Source organism: Tribolium castaneum, chromosome 2 (genome assembly GCF_031307605.1).
Source record: "Tribolium castaneum strain GA2 chromosome 2, icTriCast1.1, whole genome shotgun sequence".
Classification (NCBI taxonomy): domain Eukaryota; kingdom Metazoa; phylum Arthropoda; class Insecta; order Coleoptera; family Tenebrionidae; genus Tribolium; species Tribolium castaneum.
In genome coordinates this window covers 1,179,310-1,207,212 of record NC_087395.1, presented here as the reverse complement: position 1 = coordinate 1,207,212, position 27,903 = coordinate 1,179,310, and the positions used below count along the sequence as shown (strand labels likewise).

The window sequence follows — 27,903 nt, the reverse complement described above, 5'->3', positions numbered from 1 at the left end:
ATTAAAACTTTCATTTGCAAAGATTCATCTAAGATCTCACATCCTTTGAACCTTTTGTGATAAGTGAATAACTTTTCTTGTATTTGATAACCGAAGGTTCGGAAAGTCTTCTAGAATTTCCAAAATTGTCATGTTAAAATTCATGGCTAATATGATTTTTTCAAAAAAAAGTTTATCAAATAACTGCTATAACTTAATTTTTTCAAATGGAACGACCCCTATTTTTAATATCTTATTTAATTTTTAGTTGGTTCATTATCGAATAAGCAGTAAAACAATAATAATTAAGGTTTATTATATCTTAGTAAATTAAGTAAAGTAACTTAGTCAGTGTGCCATCGAATTTTGAACTTCTTGAATGAAAATGGCACAATTTTATCGTATTTTTCAAAAGTTTACTTGATTAAAAATGAAAATAATGAGCTAAAATATAATACTCCGGTGTTTTTAGCAAAATTTTGAAGATTTCGGTTCTAAAATGTGTAAAGGTGAAACAAAACAATTTTCTTGTTAATTTCTGACGATAATACATTACAAACCGCGTAAAATCAAATCAAATGAGATTTAAAATAACTAGTAAAAAAATAAAAACAAGTAGTAACAAAATAATTTATTTTATGTACAATTCGTCTGATGTGTCCTCATTTTATGTTTGCGCACATAGGTCGAATCATGGAAGGCCTTCAAACAGATGTCACACTTGTAGGGTTTTTCCCCCGTATGAAGCCTCACATGACTACCCATATTAAATTTACACCTAAATTTTTTATCACAATATGGACAAGAATAGGGTAATTCACCCGTATGACAAGTCAAATGAAACTTCAAATGATGACTCTGTATAAAACCTTTCCCACAAAAGTTACACTTGAATGGCCTTTCGCCAGTATGCCGAAACATATGTGTTCTGTGCGAATTCACAGTTCTAAATGTTTGGTTACAATGTTTACAAACGAATGGTCTTTCCCCTGTGTGAATCGTTTGGTGTGTCTCTAAACCATGTTTGAAATGAAATTTCTTATCGCAAAACTTGCACGCAAAGCGTTTATCTGCATGTACACACAAGTGTGCTTTCAAGTTGGCTTTGGAAGCGAATTCCTTGTTACAAATGTGACATAATTCGTTGCCTTGGTTTTTAGGTGTAATACCATGAGTTTTTTGATGGTTTGTAAGTCCCATTGTGGTGGTGTATGTATTGGGACAATGTGTACATATGAAGGGTCTTTCCCCTAGATGTTTGACTCGTTTATGTAAATTAAGCGACTTCTTATGCAGGAAAGTTTTCAAGCACACTTCACAATTATATGATTTTGTGTGTGTTAGTTGATGTGCAGTTAGGTGTCTTTTAGCACTGAAACTTTTACCGCAATATTCACATATGTATGGTTTTTCTCCTGTATGTCTTAAGAGATGTTCCTTTAATCTAAACTCTCGGGTAAACCTCTGACCACAGATTTCACAAATGTAGGGTTTTTCCCCCGTGTGTGTCCTTTTATGTAGAAATAATTGTACTTTTGTGAGAAAAATGCGAGGGCAAGTTTCACAAAGGAAACGCTTCTTTTGGGGTTTTTTATGCATACGTCTATGTTGCAACTTTTCTGATATGTCCATAACTTGCTCGCAAGTCTTACATTTGAACTTATTCAGCTTCAGGAGAGTAACTTCTTCTTCTTTATCTTTAGTAACTTTTGAATTGTTTAGGTTTGGAGCAGTTTCTGATTTATTTTTTATTTGTACATGGTATAAGCAAGGAGATGCTCCTTCACAAGTGCAAACGACTGTTTCAACTTGTCCATCTTTTTTCAAGTTGTTTGAAAGGAATCCCTTGTCTTCCAATTCTTTCTTTGCCGTTTTCATATCAACAAATACAATGTTTAAGTCTTTAGGGATCCCATAAGTGTCCCTGAGTGTTTCATCTTCACTGTCACTACTTATTGTGAAAGGTTCATTTTCAATGAGCAGCTTCTCATCTGTTGATAACTCTTCACATGGATCGACAATTGGTATTTGATCATCTTTTTCCCTCAAAACTCTTTGGAACGTGGTTTGGGATTCCATAAATCGTTTTTTAAAAATGTAGAAGCGTACAATTTTTGTGGTGCATTTTTCGCAGATTTTTTTAGGTAATGCATCGTCAACAGCGACCTAAAAAACTCAAATTGAATTAGAAAATTTGGTAAAATTTTACTTTAGCCACACTTAAAGTACCCAAGAGTTAATAATTTTTCAAAACAATAAGCTATGGAACTTCTTCAAAAATAAAATATAACAGAACGTAACTACCATGGGTACAAGATAGACAATTTTATGTCATATTCTGATTTTTGATATGATAACCTGTCTTATGAAAAATGCTATAATAAAATCACTCTATTTTTTATTAGTATATAATAGTCTTATGTATACAGTTAAAATAAAATATAAAATAGGTCCATAATGTATGGTGTCTATTAATGTTAAGTTGATAATTTTAGCAATAAGGACAAAACAAGAAAATACCTAGAGTTCCTATATTAAGTATCTTTTGCTTATTTATCGCCAATTGAGAAAACTGATTATTGGATTGTATTTTATTTCACTCTCATTTATTTTCATTTTCTGAAAAAAATCGTAACAAAAATACTTTTAACAGTTTTACATTCTATACTTCTTTAAATCAATAAGACAACATTTTAATATACATTTTTGTCGAAAATAAAATACAATAAGGGTAACAGATTTTTTTTATGGAAAAATCGTTTGTCTTTGTACAGCTCTGATGAGTTTATTAAATGTAATTTTAATGTCTTTTAATTATATATTTATCTAGTATCTATTGTCACTAAAAAAACGTAATTACAAGAAATTTTGTCAAAAATACGCTAAAAACACAAAACAATTGCGTTATATTTGATTTTTTGAATTGTTCAGCACACTTTTCACTTAAATCCTTATTTCATATTTAGACGCAAAAATATGCAAAACTTGTCACAAATTGGCATAAAAGTTACTACGTAAAGTCGAGAATTACATTATTTTTTAATTTATTAATTTTTTTATTTATGTTTTTTTGTTATTTTTTTACTTTCAGGAAATTTGTAAAAAAATATGCTACAAATAAGTCCAAATTACGCTATTTAAATCCTTCTGAATATTTAAGCAAAAAACGACTGTTTTTATAAATTTTGAAAAACTAAAATAAAAAAGCAAATATTAACAAGAACGTGAATATTTAACATTGCAAATTAAATATTTCTGGAGTGTGATTATGGACGTTTTAAGATTAACTCTAACGGTATTTTATTAAATAATTGTATCAAATTATGATAAAACCCCAACAAAACCTTTTCCTCCTAAACTTAAGGGTTGCTAATACGTTGTACATGTTTTTTCAATTCTTTAAAGTTTAATTTTCAACAAAAAACTTGAATGAACACAATTTTTTGTGTTAAATATAATTTTTGAATGTCTTTGTTACGAAAAAAATTATGCACAATAAAAATGAAGTAAAAACATAAGAATTAAAATAAAATAAAATCGTTTTTATAAAACAAATGAGCTGAATACATTTTCAATTTTTTTTCAGTACCAGATTTTTCTTAATTTTTACTTCCTATGTTAAAACTTCTAGAAATACTTCAAATCGTAATGTGAACTTTTTTCAAAATAATGATTTTCGCACTTAATTTCTTAAAATTTATCGATTACTAAAAAACAACTAAAATTAAAATACCTCTGAAAGTTCTCTATTTAGAAATATATAACTATAATAAATAATACAAACTTACGTTTTTACGTGCACTTTTTATTCAAAATACCTAAGGATAATTTTTAGCACACTTTTAGCCCAAAATTTTAATTTTTATCTCATTGCCTATTTTAGAAATGTTTGGTTCCATATTTTTTACTCACCCTGTATGGGACCGAACTTTTTAAGAATTTCATAAAAACCATGAGAAGGGGGCACCACATTAAACCATTTATGGTTAAGCTCACAAATTGAAAAATTGTAAAACACTGATTTATATAATTAAGATACGTTTAGTGTGGCAAAAGTACAATTTTTTCCAAAAAGGCAACTACTTACTTGAACGTTAAGGATATCCTCCAGTATTGTAGATAAGACAGCCCCCTCAAACTTTACGAAAAAAACGCTCCCAATACAATCTTTAGATAAACAGGAAAGGCAAAGATTGTCGAAATCGCCTTTTCGTATCTCGGGAATCTTCAATTTTGGCTTCATTGTTTTATTTTCTTACATTTGAATTTATTTGAGGTTAAGTTGAAAAATGAGTGAGGTTAGTTTATTCCAGACCATAGAGAAAATAAAACGGTGGAACGAGAACAAACCGCCATTGAATTTGGTCTGAAGCGATGGCTGTGTTTTAAATTAAGTGAAATTACTTATTTTAAGGATTAATGTACCTCATACATTTTTGAAAAAATTTGAAAATCTCAAACAAACCACTGAGAGATCTGAGCCACTAAAAAAAATTACCAAGTCTGCATCCAAGAAAACCACGACTTCTAATTATTTAAATAATTCTAATCAATAAAATTCTTGAAATTTTACACACCTGGCTGTAAACTGATAAGAACCACTTTATTTTTTTTGTTAGTAAATAAGGCCGGATTTTAGGAATCTTTCCCATCATGGAATTTTTAAGTGTTCTTCTAAAAACTCGAAATAAATTTGTTTTGTTAGAAATGGAATTTTTGACACCTTTTTTATTTTTCCTAAATTCCTAAACTGAATTGTATCCTAAATGAATTTTAAACATCCTACAGTTGTGTTTAACCTTTTTAATTTAAAATAGGATATTTTTTTACATTACATCAAAATTTTCAATTTCATTGTTACTTTATTTTACATCAAAATTTTTTTTTGTTTCTCAGGCTTCCAATATTTCAGTTTCAGTTAGTTTCTTAATTTCCCCATAGTATTTCATATTTTTCAATTACTCAAATTTTCAGTTTTTCGTAGTTTTACTATCTTATCTTTAGTTTTTTAGCTTTTCAGTTACTTAGAACTTAGAGTATGTGTTTCAAAACTTCAGTCTTAATATGTCTTAGTTATTTGTATTTTAGTTTTTCAGCGTTAAAATTCCTTTGTCGGTGTTTAAACTTTTAATTTTTGGAAATAACTGTGCATACTTTAATTCCATATTCAATTACTTTTTAATTTTAAATAATTTATGTATCTTATAAAATTAATTTTGGAATCAAAAAATAATTTTGTAGAAGTGTCAAAATTGCAGCGATCGCCAATTGCTAATTTGGATTTTAAAAATTTTAATTACATTATAACTGTAATTATTAATTTTTCCAAAACGACAGTGTAGATTTTAATTAGTTGTGTAAAAGTCCGCTACTATTCTAAGAATCAAAATTTTGTGTAGTAGATTTAAAAAGCGTTTTTTTGACAATCAAATTATATCAAAAACCAAGCAGAATTGACTAGTTTTCCGTTCTATGAAAAAAACCGGCCCCTAAACCGGTTCACTGATTCTCATTTTTCCCTAGAATGAGTGATTGACCAATAAAAATATAAAAATCACATCCTACTTCCTTATCTGGAGCACAAAAAATTGCAAGACAATTGAAGTGATAGACCAATCATGAGGCGTTCAAAATTAAGCAAAAAAATTGTTTGATTATTTTGTAAATGTCGGTTAAACTATCCGGAATTTCGCTGTTTTCTAAGAAAATTTCAGTTATTACACTTGGGTTCAAAATAGTGGATCGATTTGTTTTTGATAAAGATTGATTCTCGCAATTAGTTCGTGTTTAAACTCAATTGGTAAAATTTTCAGCAAAAACTCAATTGTAAATTTATTTTTTAAATGTTCTCAGGCTTTCATCCTCATAAGTTCTAACTTTTTTAATCACACAGTTTTTTAATTTATTCTCAGTATTTCAGCTTTTTACGAAAAACTATTGACTTCTATGATTATTGTGAACGAAATTCCTCAATGTAGGCACATTTCTAACCAAAAAACAACGGTTGAAAAAGAAAAAAACATTAAGTTTTAACTCAGATTAGTAATTTTAAAAAAGTAATTTTTCCGTTTTAACAAAATCACGCTTAAGTGGTTAAAGGAAGCAAAAATCGCACCAATTTCGACATAATTATGCCATTTTTCGGCGTATTTTTGAATAAATTTGGCGAAATATTACGTTACGCCTGAAAATGAGAAGAAACAATATAATTTTTATCTAATTTACCTAGTGCTTTTCAGTACTAAGTGTTTTAAAAAGCCAGAAATAACACCATTTTCACCCAACTCTACGATTTTTAAAGCAATTCGAACGTAAAATGTAAAAATAGCTGTAGCACTTGTGAAAAATCAAAAATTAGTAATTTCGATTTTTAAGAAAATTTAGATCTTCTGAATCATTTCTGAACCCATAACATACAAAAAAATTCTTGAATCAAATTTGAATAATGGAGGTGCTACAAAGGAGACAAAATAAAACAAACAAAACAAAATAAAATTTTATTTCATGTAACATTCCTTTGATGTTCCTTTCTTTTATGTTTTTGGAGATAAACAGGATTCCGGAACTCTTTCGCACAAATATCACATTTAAACGGTTTTTCCTTCGTATGAATCCTAACGTGACATTCCATATCAAATTTGCTTCTAGATTTTTTGTCACAATGTGGACACGAATAGGGTTTTTCACCAGTATGGAGCATCATATGACGTTTTAAATGTTGACTCTGTACAAAAGCTTTATCGCAAATTTTACATTTGTATGGCTTTTCGCCAGTATGGAGAAGCATATGATTTCTGTGCGCTCCCACAGTATTGAACGCTTGATCACAAAATTTGCAAACGTATGGTTTTTCCCCTGTATGGATTCTTTTGTGTACTGTGAGTTGACCTTTAGTGTAAAATTTCTTATCACAAAAGGTACAGGAAAATTGTTTATCTCCGTGTGTCAACATGTGTTTTTTTAAAATGGCTTTTGTGGAAAATTCCTTATCACAAATTTGACATAATGTTCCACTTTGGCGGTTCTCACGTTGAATGCCATGTGTTTCCAGATGATTTGTAAGTGCCAACATGGTGTTATATCTCTCGGTACAATGTGTGCAAGTAAAGGGTTTTTTCTCCCAATGGTTATTTTGTTTGTGGGCATTAAGTGATTTCTCTTGCAGAAAAGTTTTCGAGCAAAATTCACAAATGAACGATTGTGCATTAGAGTGTGTTAATTGATGCAAATCTAACTTTGGTTTAACTCGGAAAGCTTTACCACAATATTCACACACATATGGTTTTTCTCCTGTATGTCTAAGGAGGTGTCCTTTTAAATTAGCCTCTCGTGTGTAACTACGACCACAGAATTCACAAACGTATGGTTTTTCTCCTGTATGTGTTTTTATATGTCTCTCCAAATTCGCTTTTAAATGAAATGCACGAGAACAAGTTTGACAAATGTGAGGTTTCTCTTTCTTTATTGTCATATGTGTACGAAGATGTCGCTTCTTTCCTGTTAAATTCACTACTTTCTCACAAATGTAACATTTGAAATATTTTTTCTTGGGTAAAAGAATTTCTTGCTCTTTAAGATTTAAGTCTAGCGAAGATTCTTTTTCTTGTGGTTTATCTTCAATGTTTGAATGATTTACGTTTAAAGTAGTTTCCATTGTTTTAACTTCTGGATTATGATACAAACACTGAAATGCTCCATCAACTGTTTCAACTTCTCCATCATGTTCCAAATGATTTAAAACGAATCCTTCGCCACTTAAATCTTTCTTTACCGTTTCAATATCGACAAACACAATGTTTAAGTCTTTGGGAATCCCATAAAAGCCCCTAAGTGCATCATCTTCAGTATCACTACTCAACACAAAAACTTCATTTTCCACATCACTGTTTTTAACAAGAAATTCTTCATCACGTAAAAATTGTCCATTAGATGAAACTACTTTATCACCCTTTTCTCTCAAAACCCTTTGTAGCGTTGTTTGAGTTTCGTTAAATCGTTTTTTGAAGACGTAAAACTGGACGATTTCTTCGACGCATTTTTTGCAGATTTTTTTAGGCAACGCGTCGCCTGCTGCGACCTAAACAAAATAAATTAAAACAGTTGGTGAAATTTTGCTTTAGCCACACTTAACGTACGAAATATTAAAGCTTACATTAAAACTTTTCCATTTGCATTTAGTTATAAAATTTTGTTCAAACTAGATTTCTTTTTTTAATTGTTACTAATCTCATGGTGCACATATCTCAAAGTGAGCAATTATAAAAAATTATTTCAAAAAGTTGGCCGAAATACTAAAATATGTGCCAATTTTAAATATTAATAAACAACAATACATAGAAGATATCCGTTTCATTAAACAAACAAGAACGAAATGCCATTGGAGTCAATTCTATTTAAGGTGCTATTATCTATTAAGATTTTTCAAATTTTTGTGACAGTAAGAAATGTCTTATGTCTCTGTCTTCTGTCCTCTATACGTATTTGCTATCACTCTCTGTTTTCTGTTCCTCCTTTTCAATTTGTCTTTTCTTCTCTCTATTCTACATTATCGTTATTTTCTTTCTTTTATTTTCTATTATATGCCTTATTCTCTATCCGACATTAGATATTGGCAAATATTTTTCTATTCTTTATTTATCTTAGGGGTTTCCAATATTTTTTATCACTTGTTTTCTTTAACCTCTGTCTTCTTTCTTTTTTGTTCTTCGTTTGCGTATCAATGTTCTCTTCCTTCCTTTCTCTGTTCATTTTTATCACAGGAAGCTCTTCCGGACATAGAAACTTTTTCCTTATTTTAACATCATTCCCTAAAATCTTTCAATGGTCTTTCCAAATATCAATGTTCAAAGTTATTTCTTTGAAGAATAAATTGCCTTATACATTATAAAAAACTAGACACAACACAGTAACTTTTACTGTTTTTTTTATTACCAGTTTTTGACCAGGACAGAATCTACAAAAAAATAATATTGTCCTGGATACTGCCCTGTACGGTGGGTCACCTTAATGTATATCTTACAGTACCATAATAAATAAAAAAGTAATAATAAATCATGTTTAATTACAGATTTTTAAGAGGTTTAAAAAAATTGGAGATAGATATGTCTGCGATCAAAATGCTATTTTAAGAACAAATTTAAAATAGTAATTAAAAAAAGATAAACACCAAAAGGGCAAAATAAATAGATAGATTCGAAAAATTCTAAACCCCACAACTATTTCTTGCCTCTTGCTCTTGTAAGAATTTTATTCGTGTATTGCTTAAAAATTACATTTTCATTGGAGCACACATCAAGTTGCCATGATTTTTGTTACTAGTGATTTTTTATTTGACGTTTTATTTCTAGAGCAACAGTACAAGCAACGATCTACGGTTTCAAATTCATAGATGATTCGATTACAAAAAATATTTAATCGCTTGATATTCATATTATACAGGTAGAACCAAAAGTCACACATAAAATTCATATCTGTGTTTATGGTCACCATTCAAAAAAAGGTAGATTTTATTATTTCATATGTATATTTTGGCATCATAGTGACATTTGTAATGTCATGAGTTTTTGCGGTGTAACGTCATTGTTATTTTTTTTTAATGACAACTATTTTATTTACTGTTTTAAATACTACAAATCTTTATCTTTCTCGTAATAAGAAAAAAATTTAAAAATAAAATTTAAAATAAATAATTTAATAAAATAAAAAAATATTGACAGTTGAACAGAAGGCTCGATCTTTTTGCTATCATGAAAACACTTAATAAGCTGTTCCAAAACTATAAAAACGAATTATTTAACTATAAAAACGAAATAATTGTAAAATAATTATTAATGATTAGATCTCTTCTTGAAAATATAAATTACGTTAGCTATTATTTTTTTGAAATGCATGAATAATTTATGACAGCTAATTTTGAGAGAAAATGCGACGTTGGCGTTTTTTTAGTTTTGAAACAGCTTATACACACAAAAATATACACAAAAAGCAATCACCTTTTATAAAATAAAGCAAGAACAAAAAGATAAGGCTCTGTATGAAATGTTTAATAACTTTTTTTTTAACTTAATTATTGGCTTTTCTTCTTTTTTTATTATGTATCTATCTAGAACAAAAAAATGTCGTTTGGCATTAAAAAATTACGTCATTACTTAAAAACAAATGAAGTTGTAATTGTCAGTATGGTGTCAAAATTTTTTGAAAAATGACTAATAACAAAGATATGAAATTTGTTCGTTATTTTGGGTTTAGTCTTTATACAGGATGATTCAAAAGTGACGGACAAACTCTCGTATGGTGTTAAAAGACGTTCAGTTAAGCACAAAAATGAAGTCAGATTTTTTTTTACAAACAACATAATTTTGATATTAATATTTTGATTTTGATATATTTTTTAATTTGTTTTCCTTCGCAACGGTATTAATTTTTGCTCTTTTTTTTATTCCTACGATGTGGAATTTAATTTATTGTCGAATTTGCAAGTTTTTTAATTGTTTTGTACATCATAAGATTCATAAGACATTAATTGGTGATTTTTTCAACAGGTATTTGTTTCCGCTAACTAAAGTCAAAAAAATATGACTTGAAGCACCAAAAACTTAAATTAAAAATTCAATTTTGAAGAGCTATATCTCGTGAAAAAAGCTCGAACAATTTTTTGTCATGGGAACTTTTAATTTAATTTGATGTCCTTTATCAGCACTCGAGATATTGACCGATGTTTTTGAATCACCCTGTATTAATTTGTCTGATGTCAGGCAACCAAATATACAATTCATAATTTTAGACTTCTGAATATGGCCATGTGACCTAAATTTTTTAAATGCAAAGAAAATTTCCATTTATTTTGTGGCTAATACCGGGGACAAAAAAAATTAATTCCTATTAACTAAGTTAATAAGACTAAAGAACCGTTTCGAAAATTTGTGTTTTAAAAATTAAATTAAGCGTTAAAAAACACTTAATTTAAGCAAATACGTTGGTGTGGCTAAAGTCAAACTTTACTGTAATAGTAATGGCAATCACTTACGTGAAAATTAAGTAAATCCTCGAGTAGTGAAGTTAAGACAGCCCCCTCGAATGTTAGCACAAAAATGCTCCCGAGACAGTCTTTCGATAAACAGGCGAGACATAAATTGTCAAAATCGGTGGCTTGCAATTTTCCTGGCTTCATTGTTTACATTTTAATTTAGATCTGTGATTTAGGTTAAATTGGGAAATTAGTGAGGTTAGATTTCCACCAGACCACGGAGTTAGAAAGAAGGTGGAGCGGGAATATACATACAGAGTGTATCAGAAATACGTGTGTTAATTTTACCACGTAATAAAACAATTTTTCTATATAAAAAATTCAGTAGTCAATCCATTTTTCATCAGTACAACATGATGAATGATCAGTATTTAATTAATTTAAGCCTCCAAAAGTTACCCAATTACCCAAAAATACAGACTATATTTTTTGTCTTTAAAACTACTTATCCAATTTTTATAAAATTTGGTGTCCAGTCGAGAAAATCTGTTTTTTTGGGTTACTTTTGGAGGCTAATAATTCCATAAGGCAATATTGCATCACTTTATTTTTAATGCTTAATCTATGGTTAAAATATATGCACTACTTTGTAGGACATTCTGTATATTTTGCACAGAAAAAATTAAATACATTTAAATGACAATTAAAGCACGTACAGTATCTATTTTATAAAAATTTGTTCAGTATAAAGTGCCCAGTAAATAATCGTATATGCAGAGTATCTAATCTCTGTTTACACAGTTTAAAAAATAATATTAACATATTGGAGGTGGAACTTCCCAAATCCTAAAACATGTGTTTTTCATCTTTAACCTAAAACCCAACTATCAATTTTCATTAAAATAACTTAAAAAAAATTACAGATTCTTATACAAATTTTAACCCTTGTTTAATCTTCTTGGAGGTGGAATTTTGAAAAGGCGTGAGACACGTCTTTCTTTATTTTTTACCAAAAGCTCACACAACAATTTTTATTAATTTAACTTCAAAAATGGCCAATTTTAATTCGACACATTTAACGCCCCATTTAGGGGATGTTTTTCAAAAACAATCGGATATAATGTAATTAATAAGATAAATTAGATTAATCTGTAAGTCTGGTACTAGTATTGTGGTTTAATGTCAAAAAAACACCCATAAAAATATTTTTTATTTTGTATATTTTATTTTGATGTTTCTTCTTTTTATGTTTTCGGAACGCTTTCGAGTTTTTCCTTCCCATGAATCTTCAATAAGTGACGTTCAAAGGTAAATTTGCTTCTAGGTTTTTTGTCACAATATGGACACGAATAGGGATTTTCATGAAGCTTCAAGTGACGTTTTAAATTACTAGCTTGAACAAAACCTCTAGAACAAATTTTGCACTTGTATGGTTGTTCTCCAGTATGGAGATACATATGATGTTGAAGCGTCCCGTTAGCGGTGAATGTTTGACTACAAATTTTACAAAGGTATGGTTTTTCACCTGTATGGACTCTTTTGTGCACCGTGAGCTGGTGTTGAGTAACAAATTTCTTGTCGCAAAAGGTGCAAGAAAACTGTTTTTCCCCATGAATTAATAAGTGTACTTTTAATTTGGTTCTTGTAAGAAAGATTTTATTACAAATTGGACACATTGTGTCAGTTTGGTTCTTTTCACATTCAATACCATGAGTTTGGAGATGGTTTGTAAGTGCCAACATTGTATTATATCCCTCGTTACAGTATGTACACACAAACGGTTTGTCCTTCGAATGTCTATTTTGTTTGTGGGCATTAAGTGATTTCTCCTTCACGAAAACTTTCGAGCAAAATTCACAAACTAACGATTTAGTGTGGCTGAGTCGATGCACATCTAGGTCTCTTTTACTTATGAAACGTTTACCACAATATTCACACACGTATGGTTTTTCTCCTGTATGTCGAAGGAGGTGGTATTTTATACTGCACTTCTGTGAAAATCTCTGACCACAGAATTCACAAACAAACGGTTTTTCCCCGGTGTGTATCCTCATATGTGCCTCCAAATGCGCTTTTGAATTAAAGGCACGAGAGCAAATTTCACAAACTTTTGTTGTTGGCTTATGTGTGCGAAGATGTTGCTGCTTTACTATTAAATTAAATATCTTGTCACATATGTTACATTTGAACTGCGTTGGTTTGATTAAAGGACATTCTTCTTGTTTCCTATCTTTAATGTTTGATTTATTTAGGCTTGGAGTTGTTGAGACAATTGTTTCAACTTCTGGTTCATTCTTAACACTCAGAGGAGTTTCCACAAAAGTGGAAAGAGTAGTTTCAACTTCTGAAACAGTAGTTGAAACAGTGAAAACAGAAGTTTCAACTTTTGTTTCCTCCTTAATACTTCGGGTAGTTTTCACAGAAGTGGAAACATGAGTTTCAACAGTAGTTTCAACTTCTAGTTCATCCTTAAAACTGGAAACAGTAATTTCAACTTCTGGTTCATCCTTAATTCTTATAGTAGTTTCCACTTGTGGTTCATTCTTAATATGTGGAGTAGTTTCCAACGTAGTAAAAACAGTAGTTTCAACTTCTGGTTCATCCTTAATACTTAAAGTGGTTTCAACTTGTGGCTCATCTTTTATTTTTAAATGATACAAGCACTGAAATGCTCCATTACAAGTGCAAACAATTGTTTCAACTCCTCCATCTTGTTCCAAATGGTTTGAAACGAATCCTTCGTCACTTAATTCTTTCTTTGCCGTTTCAACATCAACAAACACAATGTTCAAGTCTTTGGGAACCCCATGAGTGTTCCTAAGTGCATCATCTTCACTATCACTACTCAACACAAGAGACTCATTTGCAACACCACTGTCTTTAACAATAAATTCTTCATCACTTGAATTCTTCATTAGATAAAACTAATTCACCATCCATTTGTTGAGTTTTGTTAAATCTTTAAAGATGCAAAACTCTATGACTACTTTTTTTCTTCGACAACGAATCCCCAAGAGAGGCCTAAATAAACCTACAACTATTTTTACAAATTAGATCTGAAATTTTAACAATCAAGAGTTAGTAGGATGGTGAATGTTACTCCAGGACCGGGGCATTTGGCGAAAAAGATCTACAAAATACCTTGTTTTTAAACACCCCAAAATGGCTTTTTATTTCTGGACCAAGCAAAGGTAAAAAGGTAATTTTTTCACAAAATAAATTTATTAAGTGAAAAGAAAGCAAGACCTTATCAGTTTAAGCCTCAATATAGTAACACCATTCTCAACAGTTCTATTATCGAGCAACAGCTGAAAAAAATGTTAAATCTTTAGGTTTTAGAACTGTTTTTAAAACGCCACATATGCCTCCTTGATATGGCCTTGTTTTTCCTTTTTTTTACATGCGCTAAATAAAAAGCCATTTTGGGTTGTTTAAGGTTGAACTATACTCAGAACGTCCGAAGAGAAAATTTGAAATTGGATTTTTAAGAAAAGTAATAAACAAAATGTTTTCTTTACAATTATATGTTGTTTCTAAATTCAGTCACTACCTCACAAGTCAGTTTGTATTTCATTTAAAGTATTTGTAACCGAGTTTAAACGGGTTAAAAAGTCGATTTGATTTGTTGTTCTATTAAAAAAACTGTAACTTCAAATTGCTTGAAAAAAATATGATGACTTTCTAAGGGCCTTGGTAACAATATACATAAATTTGAAAAAAATTGATGAGTCATTTAAACATAAAATGAAAAAATCTCAATTTTTAACCATTTTATTTTTTCATTAAAAAATGGTACTATGTTATTTGATAATTTTTTGTATAGGTCTTTTATATGACTTACTTGTAATACTACATTTTTTTCATGCCATTTGAACTCTAGGTTTTTCCATAAAAACATTAAGATTATTACATTGTTTACCCCGTTATAACTTGGTTACAAATATTTAAATCGAGATAAGAACTGATCTGTGAGGTAATAAGAGAACCTAGGAACATCATCCAATTGTAAAAAAAAACGGTCTTGTGTATTATTTTTCTTAAAAATTGAGTTTCAAATTAGTGCATTCGCACGCCCGCCTGGACGGTGAGCCCAGTATAGTTCAACTTTAAAAACAATGTATTTTGTGAGTTTTTAAGATCGTTTTTGGTTCTTTACTTTTAGGAAAAAAAGTAACATTTTACATCCTACTACAATCTAAATAAAAACATGATTAAGAGTGATGTGTCTTATTTAAATTATTATTAAATGAAATGAATTAACAGTACCCTATATCATCAATGGTTTTTGACAATTCTTTAGACAAAATCGTAAACTTGACAAAAAAACTAATTATCAAAATTTAAAAAATTGTGATTCATCAAACAGTTATCTCTTTTATCTACAATCTACATCTACAATATCATTGTTTCACACTTTAATATGTTGTAATTACTTGACTTTTGTTCAAAATAATTCAAAATTTTGAAAAAACCCTTACAGGAATCAACTATTAGATATGAAAAATTAGATAACTAACACAAACGCAAACTGTAGAACTATAAAAAGTAAAAAAAATTATAATAGCAGCAAATGCCAATACATATTGTTAAGAAAAAATTGAATTAAGTGCAAAAACTTATATATAATACTAATTTTAGGATTTTGTTGAAGTTGTATATATATATATATGACGGTTTAAACGTGCTGAATAACTCTTTCAGTTTTTTGCTATCAGGTATAAATTTTAAGATTTTTCTAATTTCTTAAAATATTTTTTTTGTGTAAAGAAATAGTGTAATTTACGTATTTTTTGTACACAAAAACGATGTTTTTTAAGTCAAATAATTTACGGCCCATTCCTGGAATTTTCACAAAAATGGTCTACATCCAAGTTGTAAATGATATTCCATTTAAAAATTCCACTATTAAGATGAGAGACGATATAATAATAATAATAATAATAATAATAATAATAATAATAATAATAATAATAATATGTAATTATAATATGTAATATGTAATAATACATAGGGAAATAATCAGAAGCATGTCAGAAGCAATGATAGCAGATTTTTGCTGGTTGAAACTTTGATGGAGAATAAGAAAAAAAACAACTACAACAAAGCTACTAGTTAGATTTTTATTAATGACTTTGAGTGTTTTAGAACGAATTATAACATTTGTTGCAAAAAAGTAAGCAAAAAAACTACGTTATGTTTATGTGATACATAATTTTCGATACAAAAGCATTAAATTTATAATAATCACGCACAATAATAAGGAGGAACAAAAAATAATTTTTGACAGACCAGTGTAATGCTAATGAAAGAGTGATTGTGATATGTTCTTGTAAATTTTAAACATAACTACTACATGATCCAAATGTAATCTTAAACTCTTTTAAATAAATCATTCCATATACATTTCTAATATGTTTGCTCTAGTTTTAGAAAAAATACAATCAATGTTACCAACCACAGAACCCATAAAAGTCTAGCAACGCTTCAAACCCTAATAAAAGATTCCATTAGAGCACCGACTTGTGGCTCCCTCAACGGCTGTTTATTAACACTGGACAGATTTTTTAGCCTCATACGCTGAAAAACTACACATAACACATGAGAAGTCTTAAAAAATGAAAAAAAATCCCATAACTGATTAACACTATTATTTTATTATTCAAAACATACGTTCATAAAATGTTGAGGGCACTCTTAATCACGTTTTTATTTAGAATTTAGACCGTTTATGACTTACTTCAATGTCTTCAATTATACGGTAGCCCCCTCGAAATTGGCCACAACAAAGCTCGTGTTAAATAAATAAATGGGATAGGGAAAGCTTCTCACAATCGGATTTTCATGTCTTGGGGGTTTGCAATTTTGGAATCACAGTTTCGTTAAAGTTTTTGAGGTTAACTTGTAAAATGAATGAGGTTAGTTTTCCTCAAGGCCATAGAGTAAGTAACAAGGTGGAGCGAGAATAGTTAGGAACTGACTAGTGTTTGGAGCCATTTTTAACAATTATTAGCTGTTTGAAAACTATAAAATGCCAACGTCGCATTTTACCGAATTATTTTTTAAGTAAGATTGATAAAATAGTAAAAAGTTATTAATGATCTAATGATAAAGATCTGTCATTAGTCATTATTCATTAAACTAAATTACATTTTAGATATATTTTTTTTAAAGTGCATAAATAATTTATAACACCCAATTTACAGAAAAAATGTGACGTTGGCGTTTTTATATTTATTAAACAGCTAATACATACTAATTAACAAAAAATGCTACTTTTACAAATATTTAGCCATAATCGGAATTAAGATAACTTACAAACGGAGAGTTTAAAATAAAATTTAAAATGTGGTAATGTCTTCACTAATACACTTCACCAGGATTTCTAGAAAAACCTTCCAATATTTTTTTAAATATGTAAGTACTACTGCTAATTGTTTATACAATTTGAATTGTGTAAAATTTAGTTTCGTTAAGAGAAAGACACTAATAAAATTGTATTATTAATATTATTATTTTATATTTGATACAAAATTACAATGTTTTGAACATTTAATTTTACGTAACACTTAGAATATTTACTGTAAAAAGATTATGCTATATACATTTGTAAGGAGTCATCTTCAGGATAATAGTGTTTTCTGGTGTTCATGTATTATACAGGCTGATTCTTTTAGGGCCTACATTAGAAACATTTCAACTTCTAATATAGCTAATAGAGGTTGAAGATTTTGCATGAGTGAAACTAAATTATTTTAAAAATGGCTGATTTTCCGGAACTACGAGAAATTGGCGCCAACTTTGCAATTTTAAATAGTAACCACCTATTATATTGCATTTTTGAATTCGCCAATGAGTCTTTGAGTAAAATGTACCCTAGTTGTTAGTACGTATCTGTCATAGTTTTTGACTTATGTCAATTTTTTTATACAAATTTTCATTTGCAAAGGTTCATTTAAAATACTTACAGCTTGTGAACTGTTTACAACAAGTAAGTAATTCTTTTTGCATTTAAAACAGCCAAAGGTTCGAAAGGTTTTCTTAAATCTTCAAGATTGTCATATGTCAAATTGCAAGGCTAATACGATTTTTTGAAAGTGACGATTAAAAAATGATTATAAAACAGTTTACCTTGTTTTTTCAATGGCAATCAAAAAAGAACATCAATTTGTATGCAGACTTTTATTAAGACCTTCTATATCTGGCTTTTACGGTTTTTAAAATAATCGCAAAAAACTGAATTTTATCTCATTATTTTCATTTTTAATCAAGTAAACTTTTAAAAATACGATATTGTGCTATTAATTAACAGAAATGTCACATTTCTTCACCATTTTCATTCAAGAAGTTCAAAATTCGATGGCAGACTAACTGAGTTACTTTATATATTTCATTAAGTTATAATAAACCATAATTAAATATTATTGTTTTGCTGCCTATTTGATAATGAACCAGCTAAAAACTAAATAAAATATTGAAGTTTGGCAATTATTGACCATTTTACAAGGTCTACTTAATTAACTATAAAAATTACGAAGTAAAATTCGTTTTTTGTGATTTTTTTCAAAAACTGAAAGAGATAGGTATAGAACGTATTGATAAAAGTCACCATAAATATCGATATTCTTGCGATTGGCGTTAAGGAAATAAGGAGTTATACCAGTTTTTTGAAAATCATTTTGAAAAAATCATATTAGCCATGAATTTTGACTATTGACAATTTCGAAAATTCTAGAAAACTGTTCAAACCTTCAGTTATCGAATGCAAAAAAAAATATTCAAACATGGCAAAGGTTTCAAAGACTGTGATATCTTAGATAAACCTTTGCAAATGAAAATTTTTGCAAAAAAATGACATATGTCAAAAATTATCACAGATAAGTCCCAACAATTTTAAGTTTATTCAGCTTTAGAAGAAAAATTCTCAAAACGTCCAAGCGCCACTATTTTATTTAGGAAAAAATTAACTTCTAATAAACTACCTTAATCCACAGTGGCTCTCAACAGGTGGGTTAATAAAAATAAAAATGCACTTTTTGGAAAAATGATAAGGGTTTTTAACTCGTCTGATCACGAGAAATTGTTTTGTATTGTTTAATTTTTTAAACAAGTGACGTTTTTTCTATATATGGGATGGAAATTCTGTTGGGTTTAATAATAAAACAAACAAAACTAAATAAATGTTTATTTTACGCAATATCCGTTTGATGTTCCTTCTGTTTATGTTTCCGGATATAAAAGGGATTTCGGAACGCTTTCGAGCAAATATCACACTTGAACGGTTTTTCCTTCGTATGAATCCTCACATGACATTCCATGGAAAATTTACATGTAGACTTTTTGTCACAATGTGGACACGAATAGGGTTTTTCACCAGTATGGAGCATCATATGACGCTTTAAATGATGACTCTGTACAAAAGCCTTATCGCAAAATGTACATTTGTGAGGTTTTTCGCCAGTATGGAGATACATATGATATTTAAGCGATACCATAGTGTTGAATGATTTGTTACAAGGTTTGCAAACGTACGGTTTTTCCCCCGTATGGATTCTTGTGTGTACTGTGAGTTGATTTTCAGTACAAAATTTCTTAGTACAAAAGGTGCAGGAAAACTGTTTATCTCCGTGGTACAACAAGTGTGTTTTCAGTATAGCTTTTGTGAAAAACACTTTATTACAAATTGGACACATCGTGTCAATTAGGCTGTTTTCACATTGAATACCGTGTGTTTCCAAATGATTTGTAAGTGCCAACATGGTGTTATATCTTTCGGTACAATGTGTACAAGCAAATGGTTTTTCCTCCGAATGAATATTTTGTTTATGTAAATTAAGTAATTTCTCCTCCCGGAAACTTTTCGAGCAAAATTCACAAACATACGATTGGTTATTGTGTCTTCTGAGTCGATGGATATTTAAATTTGCTTTATTTTTGAAACTTTTACCGCAATATTCACACACGTATGGTTTTTCCCCTGTATGTAGTCGGAGGTGTCCTTTGAAATTGTCCTCTCTTGTATAACTACGACCACAGAATTCACAAACATACGATTTATCTCCCATATGTATCTTTACATGTCTCTCTAGATTCGCTCTTGAATAAAAGGTACGAGAACAAATGTCACAAGTGGGGGGTTTCTCTGTTGTTGAAGTTGTCACATTATGTATACGAAGATGGCGCTGCTTTCCACTTAAACCCAATACTTTGTCACAAATGTCACACTTGAATTGTTTTGGCTTCGGTATGGAAATTTCTTGCTCTTCAACTTTAATATTTAAATGATTTAAGCTTGGAGTAGTTTCAAGTGGAGTGGCAACAATTGTTTCAACTTTTAGTTTATGATACAAGCACTGAGATGTTTCCTCACAAGTGCAAACAACTGTTTCAACTTCTCCATCTTGTTTAAAATGATTTAAAAGGAATCCTTGGTCACTTAATTCTTTCTTTGCCGTTTCAATATCAACAAACTCAAAGGTTAAGTCTTTGGGAATCCCATAAGTGTCCCTGAGTTTTTCATCTTCACTATCACTACTCAACACAAAATGTTCATTTTCAACACCACCGTCTTCATCAATTGAAAATTCTTCATTGGATAAAACTTCTTGTTTAATATCCATTTAAGTGTTTTTTCAGATTTGTTAAATCGCTTTTTGAAAATGTAAAACTGGGCGAGTTCTTTGATGCATTTTCGGCGACCTTCTAATAAAAAACGTTAAAAATTACGAGTCTAATAATACAAATAAAAACATGGTTAAGAGTGGTGTCAATTGTTATGTTTAATCAAAATGACATATACCATGAACCCAATCGAAGATTCGGAAATAAAATTAACTAGACGTCCTCTGGTGATGACTTTTGAACTATGTCGAAAACAGTAAAGAAATTTTCGTAATGCCACATTGAACTGACATTTAATGAATTGTTTAACAATTTTGCGTGTATAGTGTTAATTACTTACAATAGAAAGAATTACTTTAAAAGTACGTGGTGGTAAATACTAGCGTTGACTTTGGTTCTGTAGTTTTTCGTGGTATAAAGTGTTTATTGTTGAAACTTGAAAGTGGATAAAAAGTGAAAAACATTTAAATTTTGATTACAAAGTGTTATCAAACAGTTGTCTAATTAAAGATTATAAGTAATGGATCACAGCGAACACAAAGTTTGGCTCAAGAAACCAATAAATTAGTGAAGTGTTATGAATTTTAGGTTAGAATTTTCCACTAAAAAAATCATGAAATGCTGCGGTAAATCTACAAAACTACAATAAAGATTAACAACTGCTGATACATTTAAACGTAAATTATGCCAAAAGGTAGGTTTTTCAATGTCTTTGTAATAATTTTCCAATAAAGAAAGTGAACCAAACAGTCATTCGTTATTCGTGTTTTCCTCGTCATCTCTCATTTGTCAACATAAGTTTCTTGCATCAAAGATGAAATAATCATTCCGCATAGGCAATGTAATAATTGTGAAGCCCCAAAATTAGTACAACGCTCAAAATATCCGAATAAACATTTTCCCGCCATTTATGGTTACTGTTTTCGACCTAGCTCAGTGGCGCCCCCAACGGTAATTTTACTTCCGAATAGTTAGAATAATATACAGGCTGGTCCAGCTTTTAAACTGAATTGTTAGTGGTCAATTTGGCTTATTTTTGGGAAATAACTTTATTTTATTTGATAAAAATAGGACTTTCACGATTTAAAAAAGGAAAGGTCAAAAGATCAAAGGAAAAGATACAATTTTTTTAGCTCACTGTAGTGAAGAAGATAAAAAGTTAAGTTTGTTGCAAATTTTTAACTGGAACACGCAATTTTTTAACAAGTTAGTTAGTTGCTAACTTCACAGGCATTTGATTTTATGTTTTTAGATAGACCATTTAGCTTTAATAGTCTTTGAGGAGCAAAAACATAAAATAGGGTGTTCCATTTAACTTTTTCAAGTTATTCAACTTTTAACAAAGTTCTTATTGTTTTAAGTTCCTAACTGCAATGCGATATCAATATTCATTCTTTTTTAGAAATCTCAAAACATCAAAGGAAAGTCCTAGGTTTCCTCTTTAAAATTCATAAATGCCAGAGTTATCGATTAATTAACTGGAAGGTGCAAATCTAAAAAAAATAAAAACCCTAAATATTTCGTAAACGGCTAAATTTAGGTGTAGGGAAAACTTATAAAAACTATCTTAAAAAAACTCTAGTATTCCAAAAACGTGTTAAAAAATCTAAAAAAGCTTTCCGTATAACCGGTAGCATCGCCATCTTGAAAATATTTTCGTGGAGTAGAACCTAAGAAATAATGGTCGTATACAAATTTTCAGATGACTATCATTATTAGAACCCCCAGTACGTGTAATGTGGGGTTTAGACGGAACAGACTGTATATTTATTGTACTATTCTTGCAAGAATAGTACAAAAAATATACAGGCAAGAATAATACAGAAAAGAAATATACAGGCTGTTCCGTCTAAACCCCATATTAGAACTATTGGGAGTTCTAATAATGACAGTCATCTGAAAATTTATGTATAACCATAATCTTTTAGGTCCTGCTCAATGAAAATATTTTCAAGATGGCAGCACTTCCGGTTATACCGGAAGTCGATATCAACTTTCTTATTTGAAATAGAATGCTATATTTTTTAATACGTTTTTAAATTAGTAGAGTTATTTTGAGGTAGTTTTCATAATCTTTTCCTATACCCAAATTTAGCCGTTTTCAAATGAAATATTTATGGCTTTTAATTTTTTTTTGGAATGAGGAAGGTTCCAATTTTTCAAAATGTTATTATTTAATTTCAACATAATAGTACTCAAATCAAGAACAAGAAATTAAATGCAAAAAAATAATATTAGCTTTAAAAATAACAAAAATATAAGCTTTTTTGTCTGCCGATTTGACAGCGGACCCGCTTTGAGCCTGATGACGTCACGCGGCATAAACTGTTTACATCGTAGCGGCTATTTATACACTACTACTACTGTATTGTGTTAAGATCTCTGGACAATTTTATTGACTTAAAAGAAATAAATATTGAAAGAAAGTATTATTTGTGATTTGTTTAAGTAGATACTGTAATAAATAAATCACTAATAACTAATAATAATCCATTTTAATAATCACACAAAAATCAGCGTTTGCGAATAATAATAATAATAATAATCTTTATTGTCCAACGAGATCATCAATTACAGGGCAAAAATTAATATTGTAATGTTACAAACAATAAGAAATTATAAATGCAGGTATTCTTACAAATAAAAATAACGAAAATTAACATAAATTTAATAAAACAAACAATAGATTGAATCTAATTTAATCCCATTTACGATTGGCCAGACTTATAAATAATAAATATTAATTAATGAGAAATATTTATATTAATAAAATATTATTTTATTTAAACAAATTAAAAATATTAACTAATGGAAATTTTTATGATATATAGAACAAACAATGCTTGCAAAATGTTTTGTACAAAAAATATGTAAAAAATAAGTGTTCTACAAACTCTTGTATAAACAGAAATACAATTTCTTTATTTGTTGATGCTTTTGAACATACGTTCGATGAATAAGTAGATATGGTTTATAGTTATAAACCTAGAGTTTTCAAATATATGAAATTACGATTTTCTTGTTTTTTTAAAGTTGTAATGTTCTCATTTTTTGATATCAAACAGTTTGATAACGTGAGATTTCTAAATTTTATTTATTTTATTTAGGGCTAATAGTTTATTAAACAGTCATAAAAGATATAGGAATGCAATAGCTAAATGGAAAAAATTGAGGAACAGCGAAGTAATTTTGGAAACATGTTAATTTGAGTCAATTGTGCCGTGTGACGTCACACCTAACGAGACCAGTAAAGCGCGCGATCTGTCAAATTTCGAACTTTGAGGTCTCATAACTTTTTTATTTTTGCGAATATAACGAAATTAAAAGTACCATTGGTTTTACAATTATTAGGACTATTAATGGTATTAATTTAAAAAAAATTATACTTCCTCAAAAATCTTCTAGTTCAAAAATCGATAACTCTGCCATTTATAAAAATTTGGAAATATTTTTCAGCTTATTTGAAAGAGAAATCCTAGATCTTTCCTTTCGTGTTTTCAAATTTCTAAGAAAAAATAACAAACTCAAAGTGTGCAGAACTTTAAGCACCCATAACAATTTTTTTTCAAATGAAATGATGAAAGTTTTATTTCACTAAATGATAGAGAATTTAATTCTGCATCGATCTGTATTTAGATTCCCTATAACCTATAGGTATTTATTTGAAAAAATTTAGTTCAAACTTAACCTTAAAATTTTTTGGTTTATTAACGTCATATTCAATTTTGACTACACTGAAGAACAGATATAGGCCATCTTTTTTAAATCTCCAAATATGATTACGAAATTTCTAAAACTAAGCGAGTTACCGATTTTTTAAGTGACAAGTGTAAATACAAAATTTTTTTAAAAATACTAGATATCTCAAAAACGGTTAAACTTTAAATTTTAAATTTTTTTGAAGCTCTAGGCGCCAGAGGGATGCAGAAAAAACTTTGAAACCAAGATAAAATTTGGTCCTCCTTTAAACTAAAATTGACCTGTTTCAGCATTTTTTCCAAACTTGCATAAGATTGGAGATTTCAGGAGGTGGAAATTTTAGTTGGGACACCCTGTATTGTCTGGCTGTGGATAAAACGTTGTATTGCATACGGGTCTTACATGTGTTTTATCCGCTGAATGAAACGCTCGAACTTTGCGCGGATAAAATACATTATAAAACCCTTATACATGATTTCTATAAATATGCAACCAATAATACCGATTCCAGGTGACCAGATCGGTAATCGTTAAAAAAAAAAATAATAATAAAAGATTACATTGTTCTGTGTAGTGTCAAATTTGTCTTGACAGTTTTGCTAAAATTTCATAATGGATTATTATTATTAATAATAATATCAATCAATTAATGTTTTCAAAAATCAAAGTTCCAGGTGGTAAGTTCAGTTAGTATTTTTGGTTGCATTTTAGGACATGTCAGAAGTGACCCACTATTGACTCACCCTGTACAATAAATAACTATTCAGAAAACTATTGGTTCAAAAACAATATTATTGAATTAGAAGTAATTTCTAGAGTAGTATTTACCAAAAAATCGTCGTGGTAAGGTGCCATTAAAAAAAAATTAATAACCCGTAAACCAAAAGGAATTTCGAAACATTTTATTCTTGAAAAATGATCATATTTTTAAAGTAGTTTTTGTAAGGTATAGTTTAGGCACAAAACGCTTGCTTTTGCCCAACGCTGTAGAATTTTTTCTTTATGTATAAGCCATTTTCTACCACACAGCATTGAGTTGGTGCGCCAGTTTTTGGCCGGATGGTTTATAGTACTTTAATTTCTCCAACAATATTGGGGTAAAATGTGGGTAAATATGACTGCAATATTCTTAGTAAAAATACTATAGAATTGAAAGATCTTTGACAATACTTCTTAAGCTAAAAAGATATAATTACATCTCAAAAAAGTGGTTCAAAATCGTTCACCACAGAGTGCATACATCGTAACTTGAACCACAAATTTGATTTTTCGTTAATACAATGTGTTTCACATAATTTTACGAGAACTACGCCTGTAAAATGCCACCAACAATACATATTCCGATACGAGCTCTAGTTTGTTCACCCCTTCAAAAAAGTGCAACGATTTAAGTCAGTGATTAATATAAAAAGATTAGAATCATATTCATGCTGTCTCTTAATAGTATACATGATAATTGTTTGTGAAGAACACCAATTTGTGACTATTAATAAAACAGTCATTAGTCTGACAATTACTGTCATGGGTTTCCAAAAATTAAAGGTATATTTTTTGTATCAAGTGTTTTGTGACTTTTGTATATTTGACTGCGTATACAGCCTGTATATTGTTATGAAACGAGTAATATTCAACAACTTACATCGGTTAAGAGGTCAATAACACCTGTTTATAAAAAATGATTAATATAATTTGACAGGTCTTAAAAAATCGGAAAATTTGATTGATATTAACATGTCAACAAAATTTTCACAACACTCTTGACCATGTTCTTATTTAGACAGCATTTAACTTACTTGATTATATCCTAGAGTACGGAAGAACAGACAGCCCCCTCAAAATTTATCACAAAAACGGCCTTGAGACAACCTGTCGATCAACAGGAGAGGCAATTGTAGACAAAGTCGTTTTTTTTAATCTTGAGAGTTTGCTTCATTGTTTGGTCTACATAGTATTTTTTACAGGTTAGTTGGAGAAATAAGTGAGGTTAGATTTTCCTCAGACCATGGAGTAAATAACAAGATGGAACGTGGAAAAATAAATTGGCTAGTTCCAGGCAATAAATATGCTAACATTTCTTAGGAAATTGTATGCAAAAAATTATAATTCATTAATTACACAAGTGGTAATAAAAAATTTCTTGATTTTTCAGGCAATTTTAGGAAAATTCTTCGAAAAAAACTTCAAAAATTTGCTTAATACTCAAAAAAGACAGGCTTAGACAAAGGTACCTAACATGTTCGGTTTAATTTTATCATTTTTGACTTGTTTTAATCAAAATTTTGCGAAATTGCTTTTGTGACTGTAGAAAAGACTAAAATTCGCTAAAAAGACAAATCTAATTATTGCCTCGCTTCGACTGAAACAACGAAAATAGCAAATATAAAAAAATAGTTTTTACCAGAAAAATGTGCTAAAAATCTCTAAAAAAAATGATTTTAAGATTTATCTGTATCATTTTTAGTGCATTTTTAATGAAATATTTTTAATGACAAACGTGTTGAAACAACAAAAATAATGAAATTTTTAAATGAATTTAGTAATTTTCCAAGACAAAACAATTTCTAAGAAGATTTTCATCATCGAACTTTCAAGGTTTACTTTTTTACCAAATTTCGACTCAGTCAAATTATATTAAAATGTTCGATAAAGACAAAAAATCAATGTAGTTCATGATCCGATATAATGTTTTCATAAAAAAAATTAAGTTAATGGTTTTTTCAGGCAGTTTTCACAACTGACAATAAAATAAATCTCTGGTACAAAAATAAACACGGTTGCACGAAGTATAAGTAAAAAAATAAGATCAATTTCCGTCCATTTCGAAATTTTTGAGGCAATTTTAACTTAACATTCTGTTTATACCTCAAAACTCAGCTTAAATATACATAAAAAAATTGCGAAATAATTGCGTTTGTGACTGTAGAAGAAACTAAAATGCTCTAAAAAGACAAATGTAATTATTGTCTTGCTTCTAGTGAAACAACGAAAATAACAAATTTAAAAAAAATAGTTTTTACCACAAAAATGTGAGAAAAAATTCTAAAAAAATCATTTTTAGATTTATCTGTATCATTTTTAATGAAATGTTTCTAACGACAAACGTGTTAAAACAAACAAAAATAATGAAAATTTTAATTGAATTTTGTGATTTTCCAAGACAAAACAATTTCTAAGGAGATTTTCATCATCGAACTTTGAAGACTTCCTTTTTTACCAAATTATATTATAAAGACAAAATCAAGTAGTTTGTGATCGATGGTGTTTTTCAAAAAAAAAAAAAAACAAATAAAATTAGGTTAATGGTTATGTATTTTTCAGGCTGTTTTCACAACTGACAATAAAATAAATCTCTGGTACAAAAATAAACAGAGTTGAGTAAAAAATAAGATCAATTTCGAAATTTTTTAAGGCAATTTTAACATTCTGTTTTTATCTCAAAACTCAGCTTAAATACTCACAAAACGCCTTTTTTATTAAAAAATTTGAAAAAATAAAATTTTATGTCTTAATGCAAGTATTGTTTCAGCCAGTTGTGGTAAAATTGTTCAAAAAAAACACATTTTTGCAACAAAGAACGTGCCCAAACACTTTGAAAAGGCAAAATTGCCTTACACGCAAAATTAGAACTATGAATATTTTTA

The 27,903-nt window shown here is 29.2% G+C and overlaps 4 protein-coding genes and 1 long non-coding RNA gene across 7 annotated transcripts; 1 reads left to right on the top strand and 4 right to left on the bottom strand.

Moving 5' to 3' along the window:
• Window positions 1-595: 595 nt before the first annotated feature.
• LOC103313120 (zinc finger protein OZF) lies at window positions 596-4,334 on the bottom strand. Of its 2 annotated transcripts, none has more exons than XM_008195545.3 (2): window positions 4,067-4,334; window positions 596-2,145 (listed from the first exon to the last, which is right to left on the bottom strand). In XM_008195545.3, exons 1-2 carry the CDS (start codon window positions 4,220-4,222, stop codon window positions 616-618), a joined length of 1,686 nt encoding a protein of 561 aa, XP_008193767.2. In that variant the 5' UTR covers window positions 4,223-4,334; the 3' UTR covers window positions 596-615. The 2 variants fall into 2 exon arrangements, with proteins under 2 accessions (XP_008193767.2, XP_015839941.2); XM_015984455.2 differs by having other exon boundaries at window positions 596-2,153; window positions 4,067-4,195.
• A 2,129-nt stretch (window positions 4,335-6,463) lies between these two features.
• LOC103313119 (zinc finger protein ZFP2) lies at window positions 6,464-11,217 on the bottom strand. The gene is made up of 2 exons (XM_008195544.3): window positions 11,006-11,217; window positions 6,464-8,056 (listed from the first exon to the last, which is right to left on the bottom strand). The coding sequence occupies exons 1-2, from the start codon at window positions 11,147-11,149 to the stop codon at window positions 6,482-6,484; spliced, it is 1,719 nt and encodes a 572-aa protein (XP_008193766.2). The 5' UTR covers window positions 11,150-11,217; the 3' UTR covers window positions 6,464-6,481.
• A 374-nt stretch (window positions 11,218-11,591) lies between these two features.
• On the bottom strand, window positions 11,592-16,904 carry LOC103313117 (zinc finger protein 470). 2 transcript variants are annotated; one of them, XR_001575625.2, is made up of 3 exons: window positions 16,683-16,904; window positions 11,867-13,982; window positions 11,592-11,818 (listed from the first exon to the last, which is right to left on the bottom strand). XR_001575625.2 is itself a non-coding variant. In XM_008195540.3 (2 exons), the coding sequence occupies exon 2, from the start codon at window positions 13,858-13,860 to the stop codon at window positions 12,190-12,192; it is 1,671 nt and encodes a 556-aa protein (XP_008193762.2). In that variant the 5' UTR covers window positions 13,861-13,982; window positions 16,683-16,904; the 3' UTR covers window positions 11,592-12,189. The 2 variants fall into 2 exon arrangements, 1 of the variants encoding a protein (XP_008193762.2); XM_008195540.3 differs by having other exon boundaries at window positions 11,592-13,982.
• A 2,209-nt stretch (window positions 16,905-19,113) lies between these two features.
• Window positions 19,114-26,197, bottom strand: LOC103313118 (gastrula zinc finger protein XlCGF57.1). The gene is made up of 2 exons (XM_008195541.3): window positions 26,056-26,197; window positions 19,114-20,644 (listed from the first exon to the last, which is right to left on the bottom strand). The coding sequence occupies exon 2, from the start codon at window positions 20,560-20,562 to the stop codon at window positions 19,132-19,134; it is 1,431 nt and encodes a 476-aa protein (XP_008193763.1). The 5' UTR covers window positions 20,563-20,644; window positions 26,056-26,197; the 3' UTR covers window positions 19,114-19,131.
• Window positions 25,809-27,834, top strand: LOC135265301 (uncharacterized). Its single transcript, XR_010332903.1, has 3 exons — window positions 25,809-25,913; window positions 25,959-26,347; window positions 26,412-27,834. It is a non-coding gene; the product is annotated as an uncharacterized LOC135265301 (long non-coding RNA).
• The last annotated feature ends 69 nt before the right edge of the window (window positions 27,835-27,903 follow it).

What these genes read in the sequence shown, in the direction of transcription:
- LOC103313120 (XM_008195545.3), bottom strand. Translation starts at nt 4,222, where the DNA reads ATGAAGCCAAAATTGAAGATTCCCGAGATACGAAAAGGCGATTTCGAC. An exon ending in AGGATATCCTTAACGTTCAA is followed by an intron (nt 2,146 to 4,066) that starts GTAAGTAGTTGC and finishes TGAGTTTTTTAG; the next exon opens with GTCGCTGTTGACGATGCATT.
- LOC103313119 (XM_008195544.3), bottom strand. Translation starts at nt 11,149, where the DNA reads ATGAAGCCAGGAAAATTGCAAGCCACCGATTTTGACAATTTATGTCTC. An exon ending in AGGATTTACTTAATTTTCAC is followed by an intron (nt 8,057 to 11,005) that starts GTAAGTGATTGC and finishes TATTTTGTTTAG; the next exon opens with GTCGCAGCAGGCGACGCGTT.
- LOC103313117 (XM_008195540.3), bottom strand. Translation starts at nt 13,860, where the DNA reads ATGAAGAATTCAAGTGATGAAGAATTTATTGTTAAAGACAGTGGTGTT.
- LOC103313118 (XM_008195541.3), bottom strand. Translation starts at nt 20,562, where the DNA reads ATGGATATTAAACAAGAAGTTTTATCCAATGAAGAATTTTCAATTGAT.